We start from the raw sequence: 22,107 nt of genomic DNA, 5'->3' as shown, positions 1-22,107 counted from the left end.
CTTACAGTGTAATGTGGGGCAGGTAAGATATACATAACACTACAACTGTTTTATATATCTATGATTACAACCTTGATTATACTGCCACCCAGCGGCAGCCTCGGGTAACTACATGTCGTGACGTCACGATTTCCGAAGAATCCAGCCAATCAGCTGTCAGTGACGCAGGACTATTTGAAATTGAAGCGGGCGAAGGCGGAAGCGAGGAGATAATAACAAACAAGAGAGAGCTCTGTTACTTCAACACAACTCGACTATTACTCATTCAAATGGATTTATATTCACTTTTAACCAACGATACTGAGCTGTACTTGCGTCCGTCTTACACATTATTCATGTAGTGTATTGTTATAGTTAGCTAGAGTGAAGTTAGAGTGTGTTTTTTGTGTTTTTAGCAGCAGTCATGTCGTTATTTAGCGTCCAAGCGAGGAAGCACACAACCTACTACGACCATCTGATGACCACATCCAGGACACCGGGCAGAGACATAACGTCTGGAGAGTCTGTGTGTGATGAAGACAGCATCAGGTCCTCTGATAAGAGCCGACAGGTCAACAGGACTTATGTGGTCTCTCAGACTCCTCACCGAGGCAGACTCACTCTGCAGAGGAGGTCCAGGAGGAGTAAGACGGGCTCTGAGACAACTGTAGCTGAAAGCAGCCAGAACAGCACAGCAGCTCCAGAGAAGAGGCTGACCCTGCAGCGCAGGACCAGGACCAGGACTCCCTCCATGGATGATAAAAGTGGCACTGGGCTGCAGCCCAAAACACCGAAAGTCCTCAGTGAACCAAACGGTAGATCAGCTGGTGTGTTCAGGTCTGCTAGCTTAAGAGAAGCTGCCTGTAAGAGCAAAGGAAGAGGAACCCCTGTGGTGAGCAGCAAAACACCCTCCTCCTCCACAGGTAGGCAGCTAGAGGACCAGGCCACCACCTTTAAAACCCCCACAAAGAAGACCCAGTTTGAGAAGATAGCAGCCAGGAGAGACGTGTTCGAGAAACTGGCAGGAAAAGACGCTCCTAAACTAGTGGCAGTCAAATCTGCAAGTCTAGAGAGGCCCAGATTCAGAGCACAACAAGCTGGAGACGCAAAGCCTGTCCCAGCTCCTCGGTGGGGCAGCAAGACGCCCACAGGTGTGCACAAGCCAAACAGTGCAGTGCTGCAGGTGAGGAAGACCTCCACCTCGAGCAGCCAAAAGGGAGACATGGTGGTGGTGACCCAGGCCAGGACCTCCATTCCTGCTCCAGCTCCAGCACCAGCACCAGCTCCTACCACCGAGCAGCTCCTGTCTCGTCCCAGCGAGGCTCTGAAGCACCACCAGGATTCATTTAAGATGGAGAACAGTGCAGTGGCTGTTGCAGTCCGTGTACGACCTTTCAATGCCAGGTTTGTCATGCAGTTTGTTGTCTTAATTGTTGGGTAAATGGTGCAGGAAGTAGATGATGTCTGTCATGAGTCTGGGTCTGAGTCTGGGGTCTCTAAAAGTTACTGCTAAGCCTCAGAAAAGTGTTCTAATGGCCATTTTCACATTTTTCTGACATTATATAGACCAAAAATCATTTGTTGCAAGCCTTATAAGCTGGAACATAGATATATAGATAGATAGATAGATAGATAGATAGATAGATAGTAACTTTATTGATCCCTAGGGAAATTCAAGTTTCCAGCATCACAGTTTCATAGTGCAAAACATGTTAGTAAAAAGGCAGTAAAAAAGTTAGTAGTGCAAAGGAGAAGAAGAAAACTGTTAAAAGTGAATATAGTGCAGGGTAAGAGCTTTGATACACGACTGTAAAAAAAAAGTGAGTATAGTGCAGAAGAGATTGTTAAAAATGAATATAGTGCAGGGTAACTCCAGTAGCTTAGTCTATGGAAATGCACTGTGTGCATTATTATCTGTCTTGCAGACCGTCCTCCTTTGTCCCCACCCTACTTAGAGAGGTGTTGTACAGTTTGATGGCTCGGGGGACAAAGGATTTCCTGATATTTGTCTTAATTGTTGGGTAAATGGTGCAGGAAGTAGATGATGTCTGTCAGCATTTAAGAGTCTGGGATCTCTAAAAGTTACTGCTAAGCCTCAGAAAAGTGTTCTAATGGCCATTTTCACATTTTTCTGATATTATATAGACCAAAAATCATTTGTTGCAGGCCTTATAAACTGGAATATGACCACTAAACTATATAAAAAAAAAATAAAAAAATGTAGGTTGTGGAAGTGCTCAGATTTACTATCTGGGAAAAAAAAAATCTTTCTGGTATTAAAAAAACATATTTCTGAAATAATGTTGGTAAATATTCCTGTTAATAGGGAGAAAGCAGAGAAGGCATTGCAGGTCATCTTCATGAACGGTCAGGAGACTGCTGTCCAGCATCCGGTCTCCAAACAGAGCTACTCCTTCACCTATGACTTCTCCTTCTGCTCCGTGGATGAGTGTGACCCCAGCTTCGCCAGCCAGCAGACGGTGTACGAGATACTGGCCAAACCTCTGCTGCTGAGGGCCTTCGAAGGATTCAATACCTGCCTGTTTGCTTACGGCCAAACAGGTTCTGGGAAGTCGTACACGTGAGTACCTTCATTTTGTTTTTGCACTTAATGTGTTCTCCTGATGTGTATTTTAAATTGTAATCTGACAATTGTTTATTTAATTTGTTTGAAATCATTGTTGTTTAGGATGATGGGCTTTGGAGAGGAGGAGGGGGTAATCCCACGATTCTGCCAGGAGCTTTTTTCTAGATTGGCATCCATGGAAAATGAAGAGGTAAAATCTCTTTTCAAAAGATTTACTCCTTGTTAAATGCTCCTCTGATGTTCTTTTACATCTTTTTAGTTAATTCTTTGTTAGAAAACGTTTTAAGGTTTTGCAGTTTGCAGAAAACACTAAGACAAAGATGCATAGACTTGAATGTTTACATGTCATGAACAATCTTTTTTTTTCTTCTGGGTACATAACTGATGATTTGGTTGTTATGTTTCAGGTCAAGTGTCATGTAGAGATGAGCTATTTCGAAGTATACAATGAGAAGATCCACGACCTGCTGGTGTCCAGAGATGAGCCAAACCAGAGGAGTATGCCTGTAAGTAGTTTGCAACTACTGGCGGCTACATTTCAGATAAACCAGCTACTTGAATGGAAACATCTTGGAGTGCCCTGTAATTCTCTATCAAGATAGCGTGGAACATCTGATAATCACACAATTGCACACCTGCTTAATGCATACAATTTTGTATGGTCATTAGTAGGACTGAATAACCTGAAAATATCTACAGTCAAGTAGGGCTGCACGATTCTGGCCAAAATGATAATCACGATTATTTTGATCAATATTGAGATCACGATTATTTATCACGATTATTCATTGATTTTAGCGACAACATATTTTATTGCACTTTCACATTAAAATAAACAGAGCACTGTTTTCACTTCCATGCTGTGCTACATCCCTGTTAATGTACAAATTAGGGCTGCATGATGTTGGAAAAAACTGACATTGCAATATTCTTTTTCTGCTATATACAGTATATTGCAATATGAAAAAAATACGGGAATCTTCACCCTAACCTTTTGTTAGCTACATTTTAAATCTAAATGCTTCAATCTGGTGCACTTCAAGAGCAAAATTGGCAACAATAAGAACTAGATAATCAATTTTATGCTCTTAATTTAATCATAAACACATTGGTTGTATAGATAATATCTATACCGAAAAACATCTCGATCACCGGCTGGTTGTTTGCTGTTAGTTTAGGAAGTGCTTCATCTGATATGCTGCAGTTTTCTATGAGCAGAACAAACATTTTAAATGTAAATATCACAGTCAATCATGTTCATTAAATTGTGGGCAGCGAAAATTGTGATCGCGATTTAATATTCGATTAATTGTGCAGCCCTACAGTCGAGATAAATAAACCCTGTTGATTTGTGTTTCCAGCTGAGAGTGAGGGAACATCCAGTCCATGGTCCGTATGTTGCTGACCTCTCTGCGTAAGAAACCTTTTAAATTCATTTTGCTATATTAATCTTCAATGAAGGCCAAAAGAACATTCTTGACTGGTGTGATTTGCAGAGTTACTCACTTTTATTTCTTCACAGGAATATCGTGAGCTCCTACAATGACATCCAGGTAGGTTGTAACTGCTTCTTTTTGATCCTCTGCCTTTAGCCGATGCTCTTAAGAACAGCTTTGAATGAGTGAGCAAGTCAAGGTTCAGTGTCTGGCAGACTAAGAGGCCACGGTGAAATACAGACATCAATGTTTGACTGAATATTAATGTCTTTAATGTGCAGTGCAGGCACACTATGGAGAGAAGTGCTGTCTGAACATCAAAGATATATCCAAAGCCTGCTGTAGTACAGAAAACAATAATGCTGCTGATAACCACAAGAGGAATTCACACTAAGAGATTCAATCATAATATTCACGGTGTTCTTCTTTAGGGTTGGCTGGCGCTGGGCAACAAGCAGAGAGCCACAGCAGCTACAGGAATGAATGACAAGAGCTCCAGATCTCACTCCGTCTTCACCCTGGTTATGACCCAGACTCAGGTAGGGCCTCTCAACTTTACTGTGTGTCAGACAAAATGTAAAATTAATTCTTCAATATTTATATTTCTGCTAATTAACTTGGGCCGTCATGTGTTTTGAGCTCAGTGTTACGAATCGAATGAGTTTGTGTGTGCTTGTGTACAGACAGAGTTTGTGGAGGGCGAGGAACACGACCACAGCATCACCAGCAGGATCAACCTGGTGGACCTGGCAGGCAGCGAGCGCTGTAAATCGGCCCAGACAAGTGGAGACCGACTCAGGGTACACACACACACACACATACACATGTTAGTACTCTTCTACTTTGGACTGCAGCCGCAACATTAAGAACATTTTTCACAGGCTGCCACTGTAGAGTGCATGTGCAGCAGCATAATGGCTCCCCAAAAGTGAAGCCAAAACATCTCAATTGCCGGCTGTCTGTCAGTTTAGGAAGCGCTTGATTTGTATCTGCAGCTGAGTTTTCTATTAGCGGAGCACGTTTTAAATGTCAATATCGCAGTGGATTATGTTAATTTAATTGTGGGAAGTCAAAATTGTGATCATGATTAATATTCGATTTACTGTGCAGCCCTAATCCTCCATTGAGATTTTGAAAAGATTTTGTTGTGTTCAGACCCATCTGCTTGTTTATTTGGTCCACCTTGCAGAGGATGCTTTTTGCATTTTCTTAAAACAACATGTACTTCAAAACTGCCAATTTGACTGTGTTATTTTAGGAGGGTGCCAGCATCAACAAATCCCTGCTTACCCTTGGAAAGGTCATCTCTGCCCTGTCAGAACAAGCACTAACCAGAAAGAAGGTCTTCATCCCGTACAGAGAGTCTGTCCTGACGTGGTGAGACATCAGAATGCTTGTACACATTTACACAATGTTTTTTTGCAAGCTATCTTTATTATTATTTTATTTTTTAAAATAAGAAACATAAACAAAACTGCTCCTTAGTTCATGCAGTATACCAAAGCTTTGTCTGATATATATCAATATTTTTTTTACATTTTCTCCAACTACCATAGTAAAGCCGATCTCATTTCCAAATTAGAAGGGTGATCCTGACCAAAATCCCATTTTCCTCTTCCGCAGGCTGTTGAAAGAGAGCCTCGGCGGTAACTCCAAGACTGCCATGATTGCCACACTGAGCCCAGCCGGCAGCAATGTGGAGGAAAGTCTGAGCACTCTGCGCTACGCCCAGCAGGCCCGCACCATCATTAACGTGGCAAAAGTCAATGAGGACACCAGTGCCAAGCTCATCAGAGGTCAGACACCACGTTCAAAAAGCTCTGTTGGACCTAATTGAGCTCTGGGGTCGTATTACAGAAACTTCCAATCTTAAATCTTAAGTTAAGATGTTTCTCAATTTGGTATTACAGAAGCAAATCCTAACTAACTTTATGTATATTATTTTTTCTTACTTCATCCTATCTAATCTCCAGTTAGAAAATCCTAAATGGTCAATCCAACATCACTTCACAACTCAACTTTTTCGTATGTTACCCAGCAACCTACGCTACTTTTCTCTTTTTGCTGAGCTAAACAACCTTGTAACCGTTCTCATTGAAACATACTGAAACATATTTTGAAAAATGGAGCAAAAGCAATGGCGGGCACTTAACTTCAAGACAGTTGAGTTAGAGGTGTTGTGTAGAGAAATCCAAGGATGTTAAAGACATTGGGCTAAAAGATAGCAGACAGTCTGAGCCATATCCGGCATTCAACGGGGCGTTGATGCTATCATAAAGAAAATATATTCACTGACAAGTGATACGAAGAGGAAGATGCTCAAATCATGATATGGCAAACTGAAGTCCACTCTTACGTGCAAAGAGCAGAAGAAATGTGGTGGAAAAGTGAAAGTTAGGACAGCTTAACGGTTATCCTAGTTAGGAGAGTTTATCTAAGATTTTTGGGAAGTTAGGATGCTTGTGTAAAACACTTTTCCTATCTTAAGTTAGGATAGGAACATTGACTTAGGAACTGTTCATAGAAATAATCTAAATCAGATCCTAACCCTAATTACCATCATTCCCAAACAGTTAAAATAGGATTGGCAAGTTAAGAAGCTTCTGTAATACAGCCCCTGGCCTATATGTATTTTGTTATAAACTTTTTAAACCTATTTATTTATACAGCCTGTTTATTTATCCAAACCAAAATACTAGTTTGTTATTGTTTTACTCTGTACTCTATATTCTATACTTGTCTGTTCATGCCTGAATGAGGGTTTTCAGAGATTTTGGCGCGTACACTTACCATGCATGCACATATTGTGGATGTTGCCGGCTGTGAGGTAGATGTGGCCCAGGTGAGTCCTTGGCCACCAAAAAAAAAATGTTGATATCAAAGAGATTTTTTTTCACCGTGCTCATGCATATACAGCAGTACAATATGTTTTTCACACAAACGGCACCTGCATGTCCTTATCCATGAGGCCGTGTTGTTTTTTCCATCCTGGCATCACAGATGTGAACAGTATTTGTGCACTGAAAGAAACTCCCAGTACGAAATGATGTTTTAAAGCAACAGAGCATCATCTCTGTCTGTCCATTATCTCCTTCTTCATCTGCCTCTCTTTGTTTCTGTCTCGCTGTCTCTGTCTGCATGTCTATCTTTCTATTTGTGTCTTGCTCTTGATCTCCTACACTCTCCTTCTCTCACTCACACCCTCCTGTCTGCCCATCAATCCATCACCAGCTTATGCACTACCCGGTTCAATTAAAGCCTGGCCCTAACCTTGCCTCCGGGCCATATTTATGCACTGTCAGCCGCACATGGCGGCTAACTGTCATGCAAGTATTATTTTTCATAAGATGATTGTGCTGCTCTTTGACATTTTTAGCACTAAGGGGAGCTCTTGCTGTGGATTTATTTCTTTCACATCGCCCGTCAGTGTGTGATACTCAAAGTTCAAATGACTCAAACATTACAAATCAGGTCAATGTTGCTCAGTGAATCGTCTGCAATAAGTGACATTGTTGGGTTGTTCACTGACGAAATCAGAATGTTTCTGTAGCCTCTATTAAAGTCAAATCCTAAAACACTTTCTGGACTTTTATGCATCTCCCTTGAGATTCACATTTACTGATATTCATTTAAGTGTATATTTGCTCTAAACTCTTTGACATATTTTAGCTTTACAGAGACAAACTTTGTGTGTTTCCAGAGTTGAAGGCGGAGGTGGAGAAGCTGCGATCGGCCCAGATGAGCTCCCAGGGCATCGAGCCAGAGAGGGTCAGAATGTTCCAGCAGGAGGTCGCTGGCCTTAGGAACAAACTCTGTCAGCAAGAGAGAGAAATGGTTGAGGCCAACCGGTCAGTATTTTTTGCAATAATTATAACCGTTTCATTTTCATTTATTTGACGAAACAGACCCAGATATTAGGAGTCTCCTTTTTGAGGGGTTCAAAGTGAAAGCTGTAGCAGATTTTCCCAGTTTAGAGAACCAAAGCAACAAAGTCATATTTTTTGTTATATATTGTATATGCAGATGTGTACATATGTTTGAATGTATTTGCTCTGTTTTCATACGTTCATATTGTTTTGTTTTTGCTTATCTTGCACACACTGTTTCATATACACACATCAACCATTTTAAAATGTGAAAATGGAAAGATAGAAACATACAAAGATTAAATTCTTATTAATAGTCTGTATAGGTGAGAAAACCCTCATATTGAAATATTTTCCTTTTAAAAAGAAAAGAAAGAAGGAAAACAAATACACATAACATTTGGCGAGGTTGATGTTTTCCTTCTTTTATAAACTTTGGTCAGTGAGAAGGTTTATAAGTGATCATGGCAGTGATTCTCAAAGTGAAACATTTTCAGATTAATTCATTTTAATTATGACATTTTATTTATTATTATTATTACTATTAATAATAATAATGTATTTATTATTTTTAAAATAGTTCAAAGAATAATATATATATATATATTCTTTTTTATAAATAAATAGTAATAACATAGTTTAGATTACATTCTAATATAACAAATCCATAACTCTTAGAATCTGCAAATATGTCTTAACACAGTACATTTCTAATATAATTATCTTGTGTTGTTTTTTCACATAACCTAAGACTATAGAAAATTAAAAATTAGGCTTGTCAAATTATCCCAAGGGACATACATGGGGGTCCTCGGTATATTCTCCATCTTTTAAGGGGTCCTTAAAATGGAATAGGGGATACATCTGAGATGTGGCAGAATTTGATCTGAGGGGATTACATTTTTTTGTTATATTTTATTTTATGTTCTGGCAGGGCATGGAGAGAGAAACTGGAGCAAGCTGAAATCCGCAAACGTGAAGAGACAAAAGAGTTGCAGGTACATTTTTTGAGCGTAACATTATTGACATTTTTTACTGTCCTACAGTACATACAGTACTTTTGATTTTACTGTGTCAAGGCTCTCGTCTCCTGTGTCCAACAGGAAAATAATCTTTTCATTTCACCGACCATGCTGACCTTGAAAGGTCAAAGTAACAAAACATGAAACAAGCCTCAATAAATATTCTTGTGTCCCCACACTAACAATGTTTTTTTTGGTTGTTGTTTTTTCAGAAAGCAGGTGTGACATTCAAAGTGGACAATCGTCTTCCTAACCTGGTGAACCTGAACGAGGATCCTCAGCTGTCTGAGATGCTTCTCTACATGATCAAAGAGGGTCGAACCACCGTGGGCAAGCTCAAGTCTGAGTCCAGGCATGACATCCAGCTGACAGGAGCCCTCATCGCTGACCAACACTGGTAAAATAAAAAATGAAAACACTGAAGGGGTTTGAAAATTACAGTGGAAAAAACTGAAGGCATTCAACGTGAACATTTTATATGTATTTCTTTGGCTTGTTTTAGTGTAATAACCAACGTCCAGGATACTGTCAGCATCACTCCCATGGACGACGCCAAGACGTTTGTTAATGGAAACCTCATATCTGAATCCACTGTCCTACACCATGTAAGTAGACCAGAAACTGATCTCATAGCCCATCTGAAGTTTAGCATTACACTATGGTATGGAGCAACTTTCTTTGTTCTTATTTGTACTTTGCTCTTATCTAAACTCACCGGTTAAATTAAATATGACCAACCTGTTTATTCATTTTATTAAATTGAACTCTTCTCATCTCTGTTTGTGGTTTCCAGGGCGACAGGGTGATTCTGGGCGGAGACCACTACTTCCGTTTCAACCATCCAGCAGAGGTGCAGTCTGGGAAGAGGGTGTCATGCTGGACAGGCGCAGGCGATGGCCACAAAGACTTTGAATTTGCCAAAAATGAGCTACTCGTGGCTCAAAGAGCTCAGTGAGTGCAAAAGACCAGATAAAAATCCCAGTTATACCAACTATCCTGATCTTTTTAAAAATATTTTTTCAGGGTGACATCTATTTGTGAACTCATTTTTAAGCCATCTTTGTGTGTCCCAGGCTGGAGGCAGAAATTGAAGAAGCCCATTTGAAGGCAAAAGAGGAGATGATGCAGGGAATCCAGATGGCCAAAGAGGTGGCCCAGAAAGAGCTGTCTGACCAGAAGGCGCAGTATGAGGACAGGATCCGAGCCCTGGAGAGAGAGCTGGTACACACAACTTTCAATTCTTGTTTTTTTAATGAAACACTCTACCTAACATTTGTACTGTATTGGTGGTGTGTTGACAATCTATATATTTTTTAGCTGTACTGCTATTACAGTTATTAGAAGTAAATTTGCATAAAGATGACAAACTGACAACATTAATATATTGTCTTGAACCTTGTGTGCTATATTGCATTATTACAGAACCATCAAATAGTTCTTGTCATGTATAATCTTTTGTAAATCCTGATTTTTGCAAGTAATGCCAAAATGTAATTTATGCAGACTGAGGAGACTCAGCGGAAGCGTGAGCAGGAGTTTGACCAGCAGAGGGTGGCAAGCCAGATGGCAAAGCTGAAAATGGACAAGAGGGAGCTGGAGCAGGAGGTGGATACCCACAAGAAACGCGTCCGCCTGCACATGGAGGCCCAGGTCAGGACCCAGAACAACGCCTGGGAATCTTAAATTTCCTTCTCACTTTAACGAAGCTCCCTATTTTAGATTCCTGGAAAGTTTTTTTTAATATAGACAATGTTACAGATCTCATTTATTGCCCTCACATCTATTAGCTAATCCCTTTTTTCACCTGTGTACACTCAGGCAACTTGATCTACATTGAGAGATACAGAGTCGTGATTGGTAGAGCTGCAGTATCGAAGACAAGAGTGTGATATTTCAAACAGATCTTATTTCAGTCAGCTTTCTGCAATTTTTCCCTTTCAGCAGTCCGTCTACTGGAAATCTGGTTTATTCCCGTAACTGTAAATGACATCATCTCCTTCATTTGCTCATGATTTCTGATGATCTAAAACGCTGACACCAGGTTTTTATGTTTAACTGATGGGCCATTTGGGATGTGTTTTGAGTCGTGGTGGGGCTTGGCTTTAAGGCGTAATGTCTTGGCCTGGTGGGTTTTAATATTGTGTACATTACCATGATTCACTCCAGGCGATGGAGGAGCACCGTGTGTGTCAGGCGAAGATTGTCGACGCGCTGGAGGCAGAGAAGAGAAAGATCAGCAGAGAGCTGGAGGAGATGCAGAAGAAAAGAGCCTTAAGGGAAAACAACTCCCTCCAAAATGGTGAGTGCTTTCAAGTCACTTCTGAGCACATGCTGGAGCTAGGAACCACAATGACAATTCACACCATATAAGTGAAGTTCCAGATGGGTGGATTTGTCCTTTTAAGCCAGAAACATTAGAGTAAGTATTGCCAGGACAAAATATAAACACTGGACTTAACATCAGTTTAATGGGAGCAGAGAAGAAGGCCATGGAACATATCTAATTTAATAATTTATCGTGGTAGGGCTGTGCAATTAATCAAATTACAATTGCGGCTTCCAACGATTATGAAAACAAGATAATAACATAGACATATATAAAAAGATTATTGTGCCACATTCCGTTTCGCAATGATGGTCTTGTTTTGTCTTGTGTTATAAATCCAGAATACCCATTTGCTGTGTCATCACTATTCATATCTATCTATACAACCAATGTGTTTATGATTAAATTGTTTACTAGTGCTACCAAATCAGGCTGAAATGAAGACCATCTAATCCAGATGCTCTTTGACTCAGGGCTGTTGGTTGTGGTGAAGTTAATGTGTTTCATTTCTGTATTTCAGCCTCTCCTCAGTGGGATGCCATGAAGTTGTCCCTGATGATCGAGGAAGCTAATAAGATCAGTGCTAAACTTAAGAAAAACACAATCTTCAGCAGGTATGGAAATACAAGATTGGGCCACAGTTATAGCATATGACATGAATTATTAGACGGGTTACAAACCCATCAAGAATCAATAAAGCTATTGAGGTATAATCCTCATTAACATAAGCCAAAATCATGTGACTCTCCTTCTGTTGTAGACACGAAAGCTCTGAAGATGAGAACCTGGTGCCGGGTGGTCTGCTACAGGTGCGGGTTCAAAACAAAAAGCTGGGGATATCCACTTTCTGGAGCCTGGACAAGTTCCAAAACAACATCGCTGCCATGAGGGAACTCGATCAGGTCTGCCTTAAATCAGTTCTGCCTTTTCAAGTCATCACTTTTTAGAGTTAATGAAAGTAAAGAAGAAAGTCTGACGTATCTGAGTATTCCCTCTAATTAAAATGAAACTTAGAGTAAAACAGAGCTGATTCCTGATGTGGAAACAACCTGGACTTTTGTTATGATGGTTTAAACCAATTATTAATATAAATACATTGGGTGCCACAGATGTTCAGTGGGGAGGACCCTCAACTCACAGGAAGGTCCTGGGTTTCCTCCACCTGAATTAAGACTGGCAGATTAGATGAAATGGAAACTCCACATTGCCATTAGGTGTGAATGACTTTGTGTATGTTCAGGGTGTTTCCCAGTCTTTCAGCTAATTTTCTTATATCGTCTCAAGCTACCTCTGATCTTTATAGAATAAGGGATGCAGAGAATATATGGTTGGATAGACAGTTTTAATGGAATTTTATTGCACCGTATTATTGGATATTGTGTATAGAGTCAGAATGATCATGGATGTAATACAATCAATAACATATTTATACCCTTAAGGATCTCATAATGATGAAGAAGTAGCAGCAAAATGCTTGAATATTCATAGGGAATGTGCATACTTGCGTATTTAATTTGATCAGTACTCTAATAAGCTGATGTTTGATGCCTGTTGAGTGAAGCATATTCAACCAGCCAGCCTGTCTGTTCCTCATTCTGCATACTCAGTGTGACATCAGCTCTCAAGTGCAATTGCCAATTGCCCAGGCGTTTGACCTTATTTACAGTCCAGAATGGGTTGTTTTATGCCCGACGGAGGGATGCTGCCTCACTTTGCTGTGCTTTTCTCATTAAGCTGAGTAAATGAGACTAGTGGGCATGTCAGCAATAGTTTACTCTCCGCAGGGGGATTCCACCTCTAAAGATGACGATGTGTTTTATGACCCTGATGATGAGTGGGAGCAAGATATATCGGCCTCCTCTGCTTCCACCTCCTCCTTCTCACGCCGAAGGTAATTATCCAGCTCTTCCTCTCTCCTCCTATCCATCAATCCCCTCGTACCAGCACATTACCTGTTCATTAAATTTTGCTTAACTTAATTGGTATTCTTATCCAGTTACTTGAAATGTGTAAGTAGGTGTTCAAAACACCTGGGGGAAGTACAGGACTGTCTCTCTTCAAGTGTCCACCTTACTGTTTGTTTACAGGATTGACACTACTTTAGCCTTACAGTGTGTGGGTGTTAAACTCATAGCCCTCATGCTCAACTGAACTCACAGCCTCTTGCCCTCTTTTTAATATGAACAATGTGCCAGGCAAATGGATGTTCTGTATATGGAAAGTTGAACGGTACGTGAATGGAACACGGAAAATATTTTTTTGTCAAACTGTTTGGAAGATTTTGGTTATTTTCACAAAGTCCTCCTGGTTTCCACCAATGTGATTTACAACCTGGCACATATTTTTTGACATCCAACACATCCTTCTTTCTCTCATGAAAATGCTGATGTGAAGTTGCTGCCCACAGAATATTTCCTGCTTTATTATTTTTTCCTCTGTTTATTAATTTAATTTCCATGAAGGCCAGGCCAGGGGGTTCAGAAAAAGGAAAGGGCACCGACCGGTCCCTGTGTTTCTCACTCTACAAACCATAACCCAAACACACACACAACTGCGGTACATGCAGAACCCCCAACATTTTCCCCTCACATTGTTGTTATTCTTGTCATGGTGCTCCTGGTGGTGCCTGAACTACCAGCAGACACAGCCAAATGACACATGGCACAGGCTGTGTGGTTCCTTCATCTATCCTCTCTCTGACTCCATTAAACCCATGCCCCATACTTATGGCCACAGTCCAAGCTATTTACTCACCTACCCTCCTCTAGATTGTTCATAATAATGAAAATGTATTCTCCTCCTGAACGCAATTAACCCCACATGAGTTAAACATGCATCCAGGCAAAATAACACCAAACTCATGTCTAAATGTGCCCATTCAGGCACTTTAAATCAGATAGGGGTTTATACAGTCCATCTCCAATTCCCTCATAATAATGTCAGCAAAAGAAATATGGCTCTGAGATCCAGTAAGGAATCCATACAAATGAAAAACCTAACAGGCAGTGCATTTAAAAACATATTGGCACAACAAACTGGCAGACAAACGTGGAGCTGCAATGAATATAATGTTTTTTTGCACTTGATTTTGTAAGTAAGCGAATACACTGGATCAGCGAGTCATTCTGAATGAGAGCATCAACACGCCTAATAATTAAAAAATATAAATATTAAATGTTGGCAGGATACTCACAGGGTTTTGTTTGTGGTTTGTTTGGCATCAGGAGCAGGAGCATGTTGAAAAGCAGGAGAATCTCAGGGCGTCTCTACGAGATCCGGGTCCATCCGATTCAGAGCCTCCACAGCAGCTCCTCACAGTCTGCTGGTAAGGCAATGAACAAAATGACGTTAACTGCTGTTAAATAAAAACTGGGTGCTACACTTGATTTTGCGAAAAAAGCATTTTTACTATGACAGTGTTGTAAGAATGACGTCATGTCGGCACACCCCAACTCCTCACTGTGTCTGTCCCAGGGTTGATGGGTCCTCCCAAACCGCCCTCCACCCACTCCAGCAGCTCAGACTCTGCCGTGCCGGGCATCTGCAAGGAGCTGATTGGTCAGTCAGTGGCCCGTCTGCGTGGTTGTAGTGGAACAGAAGAGAGCATGGCAGACAGGTTGGCCTCTGATCTGCACTTGATGTACGTGGCAGTCCAAACCATATCTGACCTATATGACGGCCTGGATGATGACAGCCAGGAGAACGGTGAGATTCAACCTGAAATTTGTCATTTATGAGAAGAAATCTTCTGTCTCGATATAGGTCATTTCATATCGATAACGATATATATATCACGATACAGCATGTTTTCTGGTAATTCAATATTATTTTTCTATGTAATTTTCTGACATTGCACAAGAAAACAAAGAAAAATTGTTCATTGTGATTTCATGCCAATTCTTCCATTCATTCAGTTTAATAAACTTGAATATTTTAACAGAAATTGTCCAACTAATATGCAGACTGTTCTAAAAGGCCCGGGATCACCTGTATTTTTCTGATTTACTGTGTAGATGAACCAAACTGTTATTATGGCTTTTTCTCCTGCAGTGTTTGTGTGTAACTTGGTGGCCCAGACTCAACTGGTCAAGGCCATCACGGCCACGGAGAGTGCAGTGTTTGTTACCATGCAGTGGTTGGCGAGCGCTAAACCCTCCTCCGGCCGGCTCTACACCGTCGCTGAGGAACTCAAGAGCCAAGTCAAGAAGATGGGAGGATTCTTCCAGCTGCTCATTCAGGTAAACACCAAAAACACCACACTGCATTAAAGGCCATTTAGCGACATTACATTGTGCTTTTTGTGGTATTGTCAGTATACAAATTAGTTGAAAAGAGTGCAAAATCTGAACTGAAAAATGATTTTGAATTTAGTGTCGTTTGGACAGGTTGTGGCTGATCAAAATGCAGAGCATTAATTGACGTGTCTTAGCTCTGAGCTGTTTGTGCTCTGTCTATGGAAATGGCAAAGCAGAGGGAATGCTCAACCTTGAGCCCCAAACAGAACATGAATATATGGAAAATACATCTAAATTCCTTAAACCCTAAACACACAATTTTCCTCTCTCACTCCTGATTTTTCACATTCTCTAGCATTTTCATTTATTTACTGACCCTTCAGATTATGTGACCATGACCATGTTGTTGGCTTGCTTGCATTGATTTACTGTTAAATCAATTTTAATTCAATCTGTTCCTCTGTTTGTTTTGTGCTGACTTGATGTTGAAAATGTTTCTCATCTAGGGTTGTGAATCCGAGATCACATCAATGGTGACGGAGGCACGGAGGAAGAGCAGTCAGTGCCTGGATGCAGCGTTGCTTGCACTTGGCCACCTGGCGGCGATGACGGGCATGCCGCTGAACGCTATGGAGCGAGGCGCCCAGGCCACAGGCAAGGTAACACCACCATTAATACCACAGCAGCTACTATCTAGGGTCCACTGTAATCAAGCCCCCACTCGCCAATACTAGAGAATGGAATATTAGCTGTGTGGATCTCAGAGCAAGAAGCTGGGGGGGTTATTAAGATGAATAAGGATACGGCATGGTTGATTTGTTGATGTGCAAATGCAGTGGTATCTCATATTATGTTGTGTAAACGCATGGTAAGGAAATGTGTAGAATTGTCTGTTAAAGGTGCAAGGCATTCAGTGCAAAGGGGGCGGGGAAGGACATGATTTTATTCTGTTCAGTTATATTCACACAGTGATTAGCATATCTACACACATTTGTATACAAAGATAACACAGAGAGACTGCCAGAAACTCACCTGCAGAAAATCCCATTTTAAAAGACTCCCAATGCTGGAGATAGTTTGCTTGACAGCCAGGGCATCTCTGGGAACTGCTACATGAGACGCACTAATCTTGTCGGTTAACGATTAATAATTGGTTAACGAGGGTCGGTTATCGGTTACGAAATTATTTTCAAATTTAGTATCCCTACATCAGTGTGATAAGAACTACCTAAACTGACAGAAACCATCTTTGGGAAAAATTTATTTGACGCGTTCTTTGATTTTTTAGTTTGGTCCATGTCCAATCCGCTAACATGGAGGAGGCGAGCTTTATGACCTATACTGCAGCCAGCCACCAGGGGGCAATCCAGATGTTTTGGCTTCACTTTTTATGTGTCTTGGTCACCATTCTTTTAAAAAAAAGAAAAAAATAATCTAAGGGATCTGAATCAAGCTTGATTGTGTTATGACACAAGAAAATACTATTGGCTAATATATCGTTCTCAAATTTTTTCTAACTCTCAATATCAGTATTTGCCTCAAACATTTAATATCTTTTTGGCTTTACTTCTCATTCTCTGTTTTCAACCTTCAGAGATATCCTGTGTTGTGTTTGTTGTATCTTTTAGCTTTTGGTGATTGACTATGGAAGTGTTATCAAACATATGATTTATGTTATTATATGATTATATCTTTTCAGCCATCATTTGTCATGTGTCTGCTGAGGGGGACCAATAAGGGCGTTGGCTCTCTCTTAGAGGAAAGCTTCACCATCACCAGAGAGATGCTGAGAGAGGCTCAGCTGGCCTACCCCAGGAACCCAGTAAGAGATCATACTAAATTTCTGAAAAAGGTGTAGGTAAATATTCTTAAAATGAGGTGTCATTGTTTATACGGTAATCCATCTGTGTTTACAGATCCTGCAGAGCCTAAAATCCAAGGCGCTTGACTTGGCCCGTGCTCTGCAGAACTACATGCATTGCCATATTATGGTGAGTTTTCAGTCACAGACAGCTGCAAACTAGAAGTTATGATAACATTGTAAAATAAAAAGAAAGGCTTCAAATTTCTGTGCATCTTTTGAAAGTTTTGTTAAAGTTTTAGGAAACTTAATTGTGATATTTGCAATTACATGGGTGTTAATTGTGTTGGCCCTCTAGACATGTCATCAACAACTCCTCAGCACTTCCCTTCCATACTTTCTCCTTTTTATTTCCTGGTGCCAATGTGTGATTCTGAACAGACATGAAGTGCAAAATCAATTCAAATATGGACTAGTCTGTTGCATTGCTGCATTCGTTTTGATGTGGGGTTGAGAAGTTTATTGTGAAGGTAGTCAGACTTCAGAGAAAGGTGACATGATGAAGCTTGGGTGTGAGAGAAGCAATTCTTCCAGCAGTCAAATGTAATTACTAATTTGCATTTATTTTTTTCAAAATAAAGGGATTTTTTATTTTGTATTATAATTCCACATACAAATGAATTTAAGCATTAAAAATTGTCCTAATTAAAGAATTTTATTAATGGCATTAGCTATCAGCTATCTGCAGCTTCATTACAAAAACTACTGGTATTTGTTTGGGTAAACTGTGGCTGAAAGACAGAATACACGCTCAGCAGAGCTTCCCTGGATATGTAAATGTTAAAAACAATCTTCCATCCTGACACAGGCTTAAATGTTACAGATTAATACCCCCACACACAGCCGCCCCGTTAAAGATGCCACTCAGCCTTTATTGCTCCTGTAAAGCTCAAAGCTCTGGAGGCTTATCTCTCTGCAGTCGCCCCTTGATGATCGTTCAGGTAATGAATGTGTTGAATGAAGTGGCATCAGTCACAGCTAACAGGCTTGTTTGCCGTTATCTTAGCCACACAAACTAGCAGTTTTTTTTTTGTTAAAACCAATCATTGACACATATAGGCGGCGCAGGGGCATTTTGACGCCCACAATGTTATTGTAGTCAAATAAACCTGAGTTATAGCCTGAGGCAGCTAGTCGGGACACGAGACTGCACGTGTGCATGGTCATGGATGTAAATTAGTGGTGCGACGGTTCAACAAGCCCATGGTTCGGTTTGTATTGCGGTTTTTGGGTCACAATTTCGGTTCGGTTTGTTCTGCTCATTAGGGAGAAGAAAAACATAATTATTTCCAATCCATTTGAACTCCAAAATATATGATCGTAATGAATGATATTTCTATATTATATGAAGCCATAACACTGATGTTATACATGAAATAAGGCAGGCTACTTACTGGTCAAGTAGGGCTAGGTTCAGATTTTTGCCTCTTCTGTGTCTCTGACACCTCGTCAAATAATTAGCAGGCCTGTATTTAATGGTGGTGCAACGGTTCAACAAACCCACGGTTCGGTTTATAGAGTCATTGAACGGAGCAGTTTTGCATCCATTCATCCATTATCTGTAACCGCTTATCCTATTCAGGGTAGCGGGGGGGCTGGACATTGGGCGAAGGCGGGGTACATCCTGGACAGGGTCGCCAGTCTATCACAGGGCTGGTTCGGTTTTGCATCCCGGATGTAAATGCAACTGTAAATTATTTTATAATTTGCAGCTCTTCAGAAAAGGGCGATTAGTAATTCAAATGTTGGTATAAATGAGAAAAAATAGCCTTTTCAAGAAATTATGGAATTGTCATTACATTTAGTGAAAAATGCAATTATATGAATGTGTATATGTAATTTTATTTAAGCAAAATGTAGGGACAGAAACTACTTAAACCTGAGATTTGATCATTACACACAGGAATTTTTATTTGCAGTAGTTAAAGATGTTCAAAGTAGTTTGTAGACTGTAGTATTTTTTTTTTTTAACATGTTCTGCTGTACTGTAGTGAACTGGGAAGGAGGCCATTAGGTTTATGGAAAAGAGGTTATTAAGGTTATTAAGGTTTATTAGGAAAAGAGCACATCACCATGGAAGCCCCACTCATTCAGTGACATCATTTGTGTGGGTGTATGTGATTCTTGAAGTGGCATTAGGCTACATACAGAATTTGTAACTGACATCTAAAAGATCCCTGGTTAATATATCGAGTCGGGAGCATGTAGCTGGAGAATATTAGGATATGTTGTAAACTATTGATTAAGTGTATTTTTTAAGGTTTTGTATATTGTCCAATGGTATGCTATTGTATGTTTTAGGGTATTTTCATGATGTTGGTTGTTTTTCATTTAGTCCTGTTTATTTGCTCGGTCTTATATTCATTGTTTGGGTGTGTTCATGTTTTCAATCAGGAGAGAGAGGCTGACCCAGAGGAGGGGGAGGAGGAGGAGGAGGCCTCTGTTTCCCATCTGCAGAGACTGAGGACTACAGCGACCAAGCTGTTCCAGCTGAACCAGGCCATCAGACAGCTGCATTCCTGTCTGTCTACCGCCCTGCGAGGTGACGCTTCTGACATACACACAGCTAAAACTCTTATCCAGTATAACGTACATCGTACAGCAACAGTATAAATCCCTTTGTCAGGAGCCAGAGACAGTTGTTCTTGGTTTTTGTCCTTCACTATTTTAATACATAAAGATTATTTTTTAAATGCCCAGTTACAGTATAATACAACAAACAGACGATTTCAAGAAAAGCTGAATTATAATTATAAAACTTAACTAATAATACATCACTGTATTAGTACTGTACCAACTTAAAGGAACAGTGTGTAACAGGTCGGGGGAACTATTAGCAGAAATGGAATATAATATTCATAACTATGATTTCATTAGTGTATAATCACCTGGAACTAAGAATCCTGTTTTCGTTAGCTTAGAATGAGCCCTTCATATCTACATAGGTAGCGGGTCCTCTTCAGAGTCCACCATGTTGCTCTACCATGTTTCTACAATAGCCCACCCAAACACAGGCTCTAGAGAGAGCCTTTCACATTTTTACATTACCTGGAGGCCACCATAGTTCTCCGACACGCTTGTGAAACTGCGGTAACGTGCTGCAGAGTGCAAAACCGTGATACCGCCAGCCGCCGTCTGACTTCTGTCATCGGTGTGTGTAATGAGCTGTTATGCTGTGAAGTGTGGGTTCATTGGGTGTTTTATAACAGCTTTGCCTGCGTCTCAGCCAATCAAATCATATTTGGTTTTCTATTATAGCATAGCATTCTGATTTGTGTGTCTTTGAACTATAGCTTTTGTTTTTTTCATTATCATTGCAATAATACATTTTGATAGACAAAGGAAAAGCAATACAGGCATTCCAAGATACGAAAACAAGTGGCAACGAGGAAGGAAATATTCTAAAAAGCCTTTATTGTAGTGGCTAAATCATTAAAAAAGCCAACATGTTTCGACCACTGTAGGTCTTCGTCAGGGCATTCAACAAACAGACAAAGCGGATTTGGGCTCACCTATATATGGTATCGACAACCAATGGGAGGCAATCACATGACCACCATAATACTACAAATTATTACAAAATATCATGAAGAAATAGCACAGAAACAATTATTTTATGTACATCAATGAAAGATACTCCTAGTTTTTAACATAGGCTGTAAAACAAACATGGGAGCCTATACAGAGCGAAGAACAAATATATACATTTTACTTGTTTACAGAAAGCATGTAAAATCTATATCCTCGTTAAGACCAGAATACTTTAAGGCAACCAATCGATGGATCCAAAAAGTCTTCCTCTGGTAAAGTTTTTGTAACCTGAGTGTCGCTCTCTTTTACAAAACCACCCTTAGCCAAAAATGAACCAGACTATTGTTCCCCTATCTGACTGTCATCCTTGTTCCAGGAAAAGACCGGGACTCCAACCTCATCAGCTGCAGAGAGCAGATCTCCTCCTCTGCCAAAGCTGTTGATGAGCTCATCACTGGTCTGTCCAAGGAAGAAGCATCGACGCCGTCCCTGCAGCTTCCCTTTCTCGAGAGTGTCATGGCCGCACGAGATGAGCTTCACTCTGCCCTGCAGTCCCTGTCCTCCTCCTCCTGGACCCAGCAGGAGGCCGGAGAGAGCAGAAGCTCTACCGCTTCCGATAAGAGCACAGAAGATGAAATATTGAGTAAACAGACTCACAGTGCTGTTAGAAATCAAGTTGTGAGTAAGATAGTGTACGTTCTCCCTCCAGGTGTGTCATCCAAAGACAGCCTACACTGGGTGTGATTTATATTCTTTATGATGTGCTCACATCATGTACAATTTACTGTAAAAATGACATGCTGATATAGAGAAAACTTCTGCTGTTAACGACGAATGGGTCGTGGATATTTTCTTTTTTACACTCCGGTATCGCCAACCTGGCATCACACAACAAACACTGCTGGTTTATTTAGTGTTGCCATCCAAGTTGCAAAAACTAAGTTTTACTCAAATACAACCAACTCTGTTTGCTAAATGTGGGCAATATCTGCATATTACTACAGGCTATTTTTCAATTATAAATGTGGACAAACAAATGAATTCAATATGTGGACCTTTCAAAATTCCTATCATTGTGTCACTTCTGATGTGGTGTAAAAAGCACTGCTGTCAAGATGTGCTGTAGGCTCTTTCTTTAGTCTAGAGCTTTAAAGTATTGGAACTTAAAGGGATAGTTTGGTTGTTTTTAAGTGGGGTCGTATGATGTACTTATCCATACTAAGTGCATTCCTTACAATAGATGGTGGTTGGCACGCCCACAGCA

At 40.4% G+C, this 22,107-nt stretch overlaps 1 protein-coding gene across 1 annotated transcript; it reads left to right on the top strand.

The window, feature by feature from the left end:
* Positions 1 to 403: 403 nt before the first annotated feature.
* On the top strand, positions 404 to 22,107 carry kif14 (kinesin family member 14). Its single transcript, XM_037770999.1, has 29 exons — positions 404 to 1,383; positions 2,306 to 2,560; positions 2,669 to 2,756; positions 2,974 to 3,072; positions 3,928 to 3,980; positions 4,089 to 4,119; positions 4,434 to 4,541; positions 4,686 to 4,802; positions 5,261 to 5,379; positions 5,626 to 5,798; positions 7,703 to 7,850; positions 8,803 to 8,866; positions 9,103 to 9,287; positions 9,393 to 9,495; positions 9,684 to 9,841; positions 9,964 to 10,111; positions 10,394 to 10,540; positions 11,057 to 11,189; positions 11,737 to 11,830; positions 11,977 to 12,118; positions 13,001 to 13,107; positions 14,441 to 14,541; positions 14,691 to 14,921; positions 15,267 to 15,454; positions 15,958 to 16,110; positions 17,151 to 17,273; positions 17,368 to 17,442; positions 19,707 to 19,854; positions 21,220 to 22,107. The coding sequence occupies exons 1-29, from the start codon at positions 404 to 406 to the stop codon at positions 21,585 to 21,587; spliced, it is 4,839 nt and encodes a 1,612-aa protein (XP_037626927.1). The 3' UTR covers positions 21,588 to 22,107.

Source organism: Sebastes umbrosus, chromosome 5 (genome assembly GCF_015220745.1).
Source record: "Sebastes umbrosus isolate fSebUmb1 chromosome 5, fSebUmb1.pri, whole genome shotgun sequence".
NCBI classification, from domain to species: Eukaryota; Metazoa; Chordata; class Actinopteri; order Perciformes; family Sebastidae; genus Sebastes; species Sebastes umbrosus.
The sequence above is the reverse complement of the archived record's forward strand: the minus strand, read 5'-3'. Positions and strand labels throughout refer to the sequence as shown.

Bases quoted from the DNA above. Each gene is read 5' to 3' on its own strand.
- kif14 (XM_037770999.1), top strand. From the start codon at position 404: ATGTCGTTATTTAGCGTCCAAGCGAGGAAGCACACAACCTACTACGAC. The intron at 10,112-10,393 runs GTACACACAACT...TAATTTATGCAG, and splicing joins GAGCCCTGGAGAGAGAGCTG to ACTGAGGAGACTCAGCGGAA. The intron at 17,274-17,367 runs GTAAGAGATCAT...CTGTGTTTACAG, and splicing joins TGGCCTACCCCAGGAACCCA to ATCCTGCAGAGCCTAAAATC.